This window comes from Hemicordylus capensis, chromosome 11 (assembly GCF_027244095.1).
Source record: "Hemicordylus capensis ecotype Gifberg chromosome 11, rHemCap1.1.pri, whole genome shotgun sequence".
NCBI lineage: Eukaryota > Metazoa > Chordata > Lepidosauria > Squamata > Cordylidae > Hemicordylus > Hemicordylus capensis.
Window position 1 is genome coordinate 13,717,898 of NC_069667.1, and position 11,719 is coordinate 13,729,616.

General features: G+C 45.5%; 1 protein-coding gene across 1 annotated transcript; it reads right to left on the reverse strand.

Annotated features, from left to right (window-relative positions):
* Positions 1–4,099: 4,099 nt before the first annotated feature.
* On the reverse strand, positions 4,100–11,687 carry BRCC3 (BRCA1/BRCA2-containing complex subunit 3). Its single transcript, XM_053273560.1, has 8 exons — positions 11,551–11,687; positions 9,533–9,653; positions 9,233–9,319; positions 8,332–8,420; positions 6,883–6,938; positions 6,074–6,205; positions 5,740–5,783; positions 4,100–4,692 (listed from the first exon to the last, which is right to left on the reverse strand). Exons 1-8 carry the CDS (start codon positions 11,653–11,655, stop codon positions 4,541–4,543), a joined length of 786 nt encoding a protein of 261 aa, XP_053129535.1. The 5' UTR covers positions 11,656–11,687; the 3' UTR covers positions 4,100–4,540.
* Positions 11,688–11,719: the final 32 nt, after the last annotated feature.

Below are 11,719 nucleotides of genomic sequence, written 5' to 3' on the forward strand. Positions count from 1 at the left end.
ACCCCTCTTAAACCCATCCCGGCTGTTGGCTGTTATGACATCTTGTGGCAGAGAATTCCATAGTACTACTTTTTGTAATAAATAATAATTATTATTATAATTTTTTTGGCAATCAGTTTTGTGGGATGACCCCTGGTTCTAGAGTTATGAGAGAGGGAGAAAAATTTCTGTAAACTTTCTCCACACCATGCATTGGTAGATCGTAATTTTCCAGATCGCCCCAGATCCCTTTTTGAAAATCAGTGTTACATTGGCTACATTCCACTCTTCCAGTACAGCACCTGATTGTAGGGATATTATATATTTTTGCAAGGAGATTGGCAATATCACATTTGAGTTAAGGACTCTTGGGTGGATGCCATCTGGCCCTGGCGATTTGTTGATTTTTAATTTTTCCAGATGGTTTAGAACGTTATCTCTCGTCACCTCTAGCTGACAACAATTCTTTAGTCCCTGAGAAGCCCAGTTCAGGCACAGGTATATGCTCAGAATGCTCTGCCATGAAGATGATGATGGGAGTTGTAGAGCAACAGCAGTACCTGAAGAGCCAAGGTTGCAGACCCCTGCCTTACTGTCTCACAGGCAGGGAGTCAACCCAAGCCTGACCCCCCAAAACCAGTTCAGAAATGTTTTTCTGGCCAATGGAACCAAACACAAAGTTAACATACCTTGGTAGCCTTGAACCAGAAGCAAAACTGAACTTGTAAACATAGAAAGCAATAACTGGTCCAAATTAGCTCAATAGGTTGATGCTGGACTACAATTCTCATCACCCCCCCGGTCATAATGGCCTTTGGATGATGTAGTCCAACACTGCTTAGGGACCAAAGATTAGGAACCCCTGCCTTAGCCCATAACTTGCAATTGAGCCCAATCTTCTTAACCCTGCTAACCTGGCAAAGAGGCACCTTTTTAACATGGTGATTCTCTTTATTTAGCAGGAAAGTAACTGGCCCTATCCACCCCTAGCATAGTACTTCCAGTGACTACTGTTGGTGTCTATCTTATGTTTCTTTTTAGATTGTGAACTCTTTGGGGACATGAATCCATCTTATTTATTATTTTCCTCTGTAAACTGCTTTGGAAACTTTTGTTGAAAAGCTCTATCTATCTATCTATCTATCTATCTATCTATCTATCTATCTATCTATCTATCTAACACTTGTCTGCCCTATTTGTATGGTTAGGTAATTTCCAGGTGTGGCCAAGGGGGTGAGCTACACTATTTTATCTGTCTTCCTTGTGGGTGATTTCAGGTTTTTGCTTTGCAAAGAACATCATTGGCTGCAGCTTTACCATTTTCAGGTCTCCTATCACTCATCCATGAACTGTTTTCTTGACATCTGCAATGGAAAAGTACTGAATTGATCCTGAAGATGGAGACAGAAGCGACTGCTGTACATCAGTTAACTTCTAAGACCTTCAGAAAGACTGATTGTTGTTTCATTCACAAGCGCGCACGCTCTCTCTCACACTCACACACACATTTAAACAGAGAAAAGGGCGAAACAGCCCGAGAACAGGCAGTCTGGCCAGCCTTGGATGCACTTCAGGAGTTCCCAAAGGATCAGAAGAGGGTTTAGCAGACACCACGAGCTGTCTTGTCAGAGATGCTGCTCCCCTTGAGAAATTGCAGCCACAGCAGCTCTTTCCAGACACAGTCAACCAGCCTCTTATCTGCAAGAAGCAGGTGGCCACAAAGGAAGGTCAAAGAGATCATTTCAGTTGCTCCTGAAGGACTTTCAGTTAAGTGCTCAACAGCAGCGTAAGCAGGCTGAGTCTCCCACTAAAGGGAAGGATAAACAACCCCTTCTTGCAACCCCTTAAGGCAGGGGTCCTCCAACTTAGGTCCTCAGATGTTGCTGGACTACAGTTCCCACCATCCCAGCCAGAATGTTGTTTCGTCTGTCTGAGGTCCCGGGGTGGGGTAAGATCTCCAACAAAACTTGGGGGCCACTGCTGTAGAAGAATGAGCCACAGGCTTGTGTGCTCCTTCTCCTTCAGGCACAAGAGGAAGGTGGAAGCTTTTGCTTTCATTTTAGGAATAAATCACTCTCCTCCCACATGAAAGAGCAGGCGAGAGTGCAAGCCTGCATTTCTTCAGAACTTATGTTCACTCTCCTGACCCGTGAAGTTCAGTTACGTGTGAACCTGGGCCATTGGATGTTGGGAATGCCACACCCATCAAAGATACCTAAAACAAGGATGAGATATGTGACAGGAACATATGAGAGTGACACATGCCCTATTAACACTACAGTCAACACCTATGCAAGTGTACACAGGCACAGATCTGTATACACGTAGTTTCACATGTTACGTTGAATTCAGGTACAGCAGTACACTTCCTATCTGTATCTGCATTTCTGAAGACCTGTACTCAGACTCTCCAGGGAGGATAGCTGGTCTTGTGGTAGCAAGCATGAATTGTTCAGTTTGTTCTGTAGGCTTGTATTCAGATAGGAAATTGTATGTGAGGACTAAGATATCCCCTTAGAGCAGGTTGGGTAAAGTTGGCCCTCTAACTGCTGCTGAACTACAACTCCCATCATCCCTAGAATTATGACTGGGGGTGATGGGAGTTGTAGTTCAAACAACTACTTGGAAGGCCAACTATGCCCATCCCTGCCTTAATGCAGGCCTGCTCAGGCCACCCCACCCCCAGCTGTTTTTGGACTACAGCTCTGACTAGAAGTGTGAGCACTGTAAGATATTCTTCTTAGGGGATGGAGCTGCTCTGGGAAGAGCAGAAGGTTTCAAGTTCCCACCCTGGCTTCTCCAAGATAGGGCTGAGAGATTCCTGCCTGCAATCTTGGGAAAACTGCTGCCAGTCTGTGCAGACAATACAAAGCTAAATGGACCTATGGTCTGACTCAGTATATGGCAGCTTCCTATGTTCTTATGAACACTTTTTGTCATTCACATAAAAACATGTACGAGAGTACAGACATCTGTAAACTTGAACAACATAGTGTCTGATTAGGCCTACAACATTCTCACTCTAATCCAGAACAAATCATTTTCTTCCCAACGCTTTAAGAGCTCTTCCTCTATTAAAAATTTTTTTCTCCATGGAACATAAAGTTCAATCTCTCCTTAAAAGGAACAGAAGAGCCTCAGGAGATGATCTTATTCAGAAGGCATGTTTCAAATTGTTATGGATATTAAATACTATGAACTGTTTCTGCCTTCTCTCCATATTTATCTGTCAGATCATCATTTAGTAAGTCCAAAGAAGAGAGGTATGCTGTTATTAGAAGTATGCCATTTCTTGAGATAAATGACCTCAGGACAGTGGTACATATGCTGGTCACCTCCAGACTGTATTACTGCAATGCATTCTATACGGGTCTGCCTTTGTATGCAGTTCGGAAACTACAGCTGGTTCAGAATGCGGCAGCCAGATTGGTCTCCGGGTCACCTCGAAGAGACCATATTACTCTTTTATAGAAAGAGCTACACTGGCTGCCGATAAGTGTACGGGCAAAATACAAAGTGCTGGTCAGAACCCATAAAGCCCTAAACAGCTTGGGCCCTGGGTATTTAAGAGAACGTCTTCTTCAGCATGAACCCCACCGCCTATTGAGATCATCAGGAGAGGTCCGTCTGCAGTTGCCACTGGCTCATCCGGTGGCTACTTGGGGACAGACCTTCTCCGTTGCTGCCCCGATGCTTTGGAACGTGCTCCCTGCTGAAATAAGAGCTTCCCCATCTCTGACAATTTAAAAAAAAATCTTTAAAGATACATTTGTTCACCTAGGCTTTTAATTAAATACCGTTTTAATAGTTTTAACCTCGTTTTAAGGTTTTAAATTGTTGTAATTTTTAAACTTTTTGTTGTCATTTATTTTAACCAATGTTTTAATTTCATTGTCATTTTTCTGTTTTAACTAATGTTTTAAATTTTCTGTTTTTGTTGAAAACCGCCCAGAGACTAAGTTTTGGGCACTATAAAAATATGTTAAATAAATAAATAATAAAAAATCAGGCAGACAGCACATGTGCCAGTGAGTACTAGGTGAGGAAGAGCTCAGAAATGCAAAAGCAGCTGCTCTTTCCCTTGACTTTATTTAGTTTCAAAGACGACAGGCACAATAACTCTTGTTCTGTAAGCATCCACTAGGTAGATTGTTTTATTACACAAATCAGTTTTTCATTCAGACAAAAAACATGGAAATGCATTTCTGTAACCCTGCCAGTGTGCGTTTCCCAACAAGTGTGGGTTAGTTGGTTTTTACCAGGTAAGTGACAAGGAAAGGGCATCTGTCCCAATGGTACCCACCTCTACCCCCACCCCCTACTCATTCCCCAGGCTGTTGTGCGAAAAAAACAAGTCCATCTCCAAAAGGGACCTTGCAACCTTCTCCAGGGTCTGCTGCTCTTCCCCACCCCTCTGACAACTTCGTGTTTGTGCCCAGGGCTCCTCCCATTTTCTAGCAGCACTGACTGCAAGATGGGAGAAGGAGGGAAGCAGCAGCAACACAGAACAGGGCCAAGCTTTTGAACATGTAGCTCTTGCTTCACTTTCTAGGCCATGAGGTCACTCCAGGGCAGCAAGTTCCTCCAGGAGTTCTTCTTTCTCCCGCTGCAGCTCCTGCATCCTCTGCTTGTTCTGCTCCAGGCGGTCTTCCAGCCACTGCAGCAGAGGGCCACTGATGGCAGACATCTGGCTGCAGAGGTTCTTCGTGAACACTGGCATGGGAAGGAAAACAAGACCAGAGTCAGCAAGAAAGAACACCACCTCTCCCACCACACCCTAGCAGCAGAGGGCCAGCGTTCCTACAAGGCTAGCCTTGGGCCTGGCACACTGCTATCCTCTCAGAGAATGGCGAACACTCTGATCCTCAGCAGGCTTTTTAGCTGAGCAAAATGATGACAAAGGAGAGGTCTAGACAATGATGTATGGTGTGGAAAGAGTGGACAGATATTTTTTCTCTCCCTCTCTCACAACACTAGAACCAAGGGTCATCTCATGAAACTGATTGCCAGGAAATTTAGGACTGACAAAAGGAAGTACTTTAACTAGTGGAATTATCTGCCATGGGGTGATGGCCACCAGCTTGGATGGCTTTAAGTGGGGCTTAGACAAATTCATGGAGGACAGGTCTATCAATGGCAACTAGTCTTGATGGCCTCCAGGTTGCAGTTGCAGGAGAGCAGCAGCAGGAGAAGGGGCATGTCTTCATCTCTTGCCTGCTGGCTTCCCAGAGGCATCTGGGACGACTGTGGGAGACAGGATGCTGGACTAGATAGGCCTCGGGCCTGATCCAGCAGGGCTGTTCTTATGTAGAGTTAGGAATACCATAGGACTTTGAAATGAATGGGCTTAGGAGTGCCTAACTCTTCATAAGGACCGGCTGTAAGACCTGCAGGGACAAGCATATCAAAGGGAAATAAAAGATAATCCACATAGTTTGATTCAAGGTGCCCAGGGGACAGCCAAAGAGGCTGGCTCACTGACTTCCATAACTAGCAGAGCACTACAAGGGATAGAACATGCAGACACTTGTATTGCAGAGTGCAAAGTTACACCAGAGTGCTCTGGCTAATCACCAGTATAAAGGACAAACTACACAGAGAAAATTGATGAAACTGAGAATCATTCCGCTCCCCTGGCAAGTGTTCACATGTCAACCAAGAGGCTCATGTATGCTTTGAGAACCATCAGTTTAGGGCAGTCACCTATGGCCACCTTTTGCAAATGTCTCAGTTCTGTGCTCTTGGTCTGGAAGTTCTTACCTGAGCCATTGTGAATCTTGGTTATGGAGTCCAGATGTGTAAGGCTAAAGAAGGGAGAGAGCAATCTCAACTATCAAATGGAATGAACAAAATCCTCTAAGGAGCCCTCTTGAGTGCCTGCATGACTGTAGAAGGCATGAGTGGAGTGCTAGGAAGTGCAGCCCATCCTTGCATTTTCCCCACGGAGCTCTTAAGAGAGGGTTCTGTCTCTCTTAAAGGGCCCTTCCAGCACTAAGAAAAGGTGTGCGGAGGTCAGCACAGTGGGAAATGGCTCTCACAGGGAAGATCTTTTGCCAAAGTGGCCCCTGCCTGAAAAATTGCGAAGGTCACTGACCTATGGATTTTCCTGTAGGCATCTTGCTCCTCTTGACACAGGATTTTGGGCAGCTCCACAGCCGATTCCAAACATACTTTCCCAATGGTGTTGTGAGGAACCACGTGAATAGGGATTTCAATCCTTTCGTACCTACAACAGGAACGATATGCAAGGTTTTTTGTTTGGCACACTGAGAACTGCAGATACAAACCCTATTCCTGCACAACCTGCACTTTTTACATGACAAGCCACATTCCGACTGCAGGGCTGGACAAGTGAGCTGGAGCAGAAGGTCAGAGGGAGGCAATCTGTTACATTCTGCATACACAAGTATCTTTGTCAACGGAGAAATGCAGCCTTGAAAAAGTCATCACAGTACGTGATCATTAATGGCCTCTGGGCAAGATCGTAAGTGCATAGTAAGGCTATGATTGTATTACAGACGCTTCTAGCATCTGTACACTCATCAGACAGATAGCCAGCAGGCAGCCTGGCTAATCTGCAGGAGAACAATATCAAGAAAAGGAAGGGCCATACCCATGGGATATTGGCAAGCAATAAGGAAGAGGTAGAGGACTTAGTTTGGGGCCCGGGAGGTGGTCAGCAATTTACTGAGAGAGAAGTCTCTCATGCCAGGCCCTGGAACACTTCCTCCCCCTGCCAACTGTCCAAAGATGAAGACTGAAAACCAATACACAATAGCACTATTTCATGTGAAAAGTAAACACTGAGGAAAGAGTTTAATAAAGAAAAATGACAGAGACTCACTCAGCAATTCTCACCCGAAACTGGGCTTGCTGAACACTCTTGTTCAATAGAGCACTTACTCTGAACTCTTTTGGGCTTGAATGGACTGGAAACAGGTGTATAGAATCCGACCTGTCTGAAGCAATCAGCAGATACACGTTAGATATGACAGTGTGGCTTAGTCTGGAGCAAGACAGGACCAGAACTGGGAAGAGCTATTCTCAGGGGGTCTTGGAAAAAGCTCAAGTTCATATAAGCCTGTCTGACAGGAGCAAGTGGGTGCCATGACCCCACTACAGGAAGCTCCCCTATACGGTGGGAGGAAAACTTTAATTGGGGTCCAACATAGTTAACTTTAAAGTTCCAATTCCCCAAAGAGCACCTATATTTCTCTGATGGCAGGGGGAAAGGACAAAGAACCCTGTGGCATCTTATAGACTGATCTGAGGCAGGAGGAGATTTTAGACAACAAAGCTCTTTCTTTTATTCCCTTCTCAAGTCCTCCTTAGACAATTAGGTGCATATCAAACTTCTCATTTCAGGTTTCTTTAGGTTGCAAACAACTATAGCCAAACTCCTTCAGAAATACTTTTGTACCCACTAAAACCAAACAACTAGAGGGGCTGGACAAGGGCATGAGGTCTCCGCAGCATAACCCCAGCCTGTGCTTAGTCAGCACAGAGAAGTGGTGTGTGAATCACCCTGTCCCTCAGTGTGCTCTCACAACCTCAGAGAAACATGGGAAGCTGCCTTCTACAGAGTCAGACCATTGGTCCATCTTGCCTTTCTACACTGACTGCCTGTGGCTCTCCAGAGTTTCAAGCAGGAGTCTGTCCCAGCCCTACTTGGACAGGCCAGGGAGTGAAGCTGGGACTTTCTACATTGCAGACAGATGCTCGAATGAGCTATGGCCCCATCCCTTAAGGGGAACATCTTACACAAGACAGTACTCACATGTAGTCATCCAAACACATGCAAACCAGGGCAGGCACTGGCTTGCATTGGCCAGCAATTTATGCTCAATACCGCAAGACCAGTTCTCCTCTCCAAATCTTTAAGTCCCCCACATCAATGCCTCCCAAAAACAGAGTTCTGCAGTTGATTTGCACAATCTATTTTGGTTCTTCTAGGGAATCTGAATTCCTGATACACAAATACCAAGCAGCTGAGCAGAGTACTAGGATTTTAGTTATCAGCTCCAGCAAAGCCTTTTTTGTGTATTTGTTTCACCTCACTACTTATCCATTGAAAACAAGATCACAAATAAGAGCAGCAGCACTAGGCTTTGCAAGACAGAGTCCTCATTCTGTTTCTAATGCCATGTCCCTGAGCACTAAGCCTCTCTGATGATATTGAGGTCCCAACCACAGCACTGATAGGCATCAAACTCATGTCATAAAACATAAACGCACAGCTGCTGGTCTGTATAATTCTGCCCCAAGAGTATAATGCTCATTTCAGATTGGGACAGATAGCGAGAAACCTGCCCTGACATAAGGAAAGGTGCCCTTTGTTGGTGCATAATTTACCTTTGTGTTTTTATCTTCAATGAAACAGGAGAAGATAAGTCCCACAAAACCTTGGTCCATCATCTGATACATTGCTTGCGTGCGAACATCTGTAGACAAAACATTGTTGAAATGAGTGACAGAGTCAGGATTTCAGAGATCATGCCTGCAGGACCATCAGCACTAGATTCCAAGCCGGAATAGGAGATAACATGCAGATCCTTCTTCTCCAGCAGCAGCCGCCCCAGAGAGAAGTAGACCTAATGTACAACATTTGAAAACTAAAATAAGGGTTAACATAATGCAACATTATAAGCCAGTAAAAGCAGTATTACAAACAAGCCAAGAGAGTCCTGGGAGATATTTTCTTATCTAGTTCCAATCTTGTGATCTTGAGAACCTTAGATCTAAGATGAATATAAATATCTTAAGCCACTGCTCCTCATACTTTTTGAACTTACAGGCCTTACAGCCTCCCACTACTTTGCCCCGACTGCCAAACAATTTGCTCCACAAATGAGTACGTGGAGATTCTCAGGTACAATGCCATGGATGTGGCATTCAAGAGGATCTCTCCAACGTCTAGAACAGAAGTCCTTCTGTATAATTTTAGAAAGAAGCACCATTTCTTCTTGTGTTTTCTTCTTCCCAAAGAAGACTGTAACAATGGGGTAGTGGAGACATAGTCCCAACAAATCTAATGAGAGCCGGGGAGAGTTCAATTCAATGCTGCTGGGAGGAAGACCCCACTCATCTTATCCCTCCATGGAACTTTACATTCCTCTGCCATAGAAGTTTCATATCCTCCAAAGGGGGTCCACCTCACAGTTTGAGGAGCACTATCTTAAGCATTACTTCAGAACTTCCAAACCAGCACATGCAGGATCACAGAAATACTTCTCACCCTGAATAAAGCTCTTACCTACATGTGATGGCCAGACTGTTATGTGGGGGTGAGAGTGATACCAGCCCACAACTCTCATGGGCCGTCCAGTTAGTTCAGCCAATCTGTTTGCTAGTTAAGGTTTCTCCAAAACATAGAAAAAACTCCCACTAAGTGGACAGGAACCATATTCCGTGGTCAGGGATCCTCTGCAAGAAGTTTCCCTTTCAGGCCAACATTTGCGAAGAGATAAAAGTCACATTTGCAAAACTTATATCATTTCAGGAGTGCCATGAAACCACCCACTCAATATTCTCTCATAACCTCTCCCAAAGGATATCTCTGCTTCTGTTGAAGCAGCTGAAAGCTGCTCTGGAGAAATCTCCACACGATCTTTTCTTTTATCTGAGCGGCGTAGGATGATCACAGAGTGAATGTGAACAATTCGGCTTGTATCAACCTGTGGATAAAGGAAGAGTCACTTGGTATGCGACTCATTTCATTTCCTTTTCAAAATTCATTTCAGGTATGCTTGCACTTGCAAAAAACTTCTAAAACCTTGCTTTCAAATCTTGTAAGACTGCCATTCACCCAGCCCCAAGTCACCACCAAATAAACTGTGGTGGCAACTGGAATCGGACCTCAATGGGCAGCAGGGTTCATGACAGAGAAAGTGTTCTCTTAAATACCCTGGACCCAAAACATTAAGGGTTTTTTAAGGTAATAACCAGCACTTTGTATTTTGCACTATACACTATTCATAATGCACTGTGTGTGTCCATGTGTACATGCAAGAGAGAGCGAGAGCAAGCAAGCGGGGGGAGGGGATGGGGACGCCTCTTATTTATTTATTTATTATTTATTTATTTATTACATGTATATACCGCCCCATCCAAAACGGCTCTGCACAGCAGCAAAAACCACAACTGTGTATCGGTCATTTTAAAAACAATCAATACAAAACAATTTTTTAAACAATTTAAAACAATTAATAATTAAAATATTTAAAACAGTTTAAAAAAACCCTGGAAGGTCAGTTCAAACAGATAGGGTTTAAGGGCTCTCTTGAAGGCCAACAATGAACTCAAACTACAGATTTCTGCAAGGAGTGCATTCCATAGTCCAAGGGCAGCTGCAGAGAAGGCCTGCCTCTGAGTCGCCATCAGACGTACTGGTGGTAACTGGAGACGGACCTCCTCAGATTACCTTAATGTGCAGTGGGGATCATGCAGAAGAAGACACTCTCTAAGGTAACCTGGACCTAAGCCATTCAGGGCTTTAAAGGTAATAACCAGCACTTTGTATTTTGCCCAGAAAATATAGGCAGCCAGTGCAACGGTTTTAAAACAGGTATAATATGGTCTCTCCGGGTCATCCCAGAGACCAGTCGAGCTGCTGAATTTTGAGAAGTCAGAATCCCCCCTAAACATAATGATACAGCAGTCCTGTGGGGCCTTGGTTGGCCTCAGATAGCTGGGTCATTTGGCCCAGTGCAGAGAGCCATCTGCCTTGTGAGTCAAGTGCAGCCGGAAGGGGGCCACTTCTTGCCAGTAGTGCATGGCATGTTTGTGGGGAACCTGGTGCTAAATCATTCATAGATGATCCGATTCTGGTCATCTTATTTAATCGAATTAATTGATTACAATTCCTTTAGCCAGGTGAGTCTTAAGACCAGGGTCAGCAGCCCAGGGCACACATGCCAAAAGTGGCACCCAAAATGATTCTGAGTAGTACTCACACTGGCTGATGTACAGCACAGCCTGACATGCGTCTATGCGAGAAGCCCCCACCACGCTGCAACGTCCTGCTAAAAGGCACGCTGGTGCTGCTTGCAAACGCGCAGAGCCTCCGTGCCTCCCGAACACCGCGTCATCACTAAAGTGACGCAGCTCCCAGGGGGAATCGTGGCCTACAGTGATGACGATGCGCTTAGGCGCCATGGAGGCTCTGCAAGATTTGCAAGCAGCCCTGGGATGCTTTTCAGCAGAGCGTTGCAGTATTGGCGGCGGGGGGGGGGGGGAGAGGGCTCTCATTTTTCAAAGGTACATTTGTATCCTGCCTGCAACGAAAGCTTCAGGGCATTCACAGCAGAAGGACGCCAGGTTCTGCGGCCTGTGCTAGTACAATTAATGGCACAAAGGTTGTGTTGGTATCGCTTTAGAAGCATTGTGTTCTTTGCATACAATTCTATACAGATACTTATTACGTTAAAAGGTATGGCGCACGAAGCCTTCCATTTGGGTGAATAAGTGAAGTGAAGGCTGGGCCCATCGCGGCTGGAGGGCAGCCGACCCCTCCCTGCCCTCGACTGCCCGCTCGCCCTCGCCCCCGCCCCCGCGCGTCTTCCGCCTGCCTACCTCCCCAATGCACAGCCCCATGACCTCCTCCTTCTCGGTGCTCAGCGCGTGATTCAGGCAGACCAGGAAGGCGTCGGCCTCCAGGTGCGCAGCCTGCACCGCCATCCTGAACCGCTCGGTTTCTCAGGAAGGACTGCAGCGGCAGCCGCTGCTTCGGAGACAAAGAATA

Excerpts from the sequence above, each read along its gene's own strand:
- BRCC3 (XM_053273560.1), bottom strand. The coding sequence starts at position 11,655 with ATGGCGGTGCAGGCTGCGCACCTGGAGGCCGACGCCTTCCTGGTCTGC. Across the intron at positions 9,654-11,550 it reads TGGGGCTGTGCATTGGGGAG|GTTGATACAAGCCGAATTGT; the intron begins GTAGGCAGGCGG and ends CTTTATCCACAG. Across the intron at positions 6,206-6,882 it reads CAAGCCCAAAAGAGTTCAGA|GTACGAAAGGATTGAAATCC; the intron begins GTAAGTGCTCTA and ends TTCCTGTTGTAG.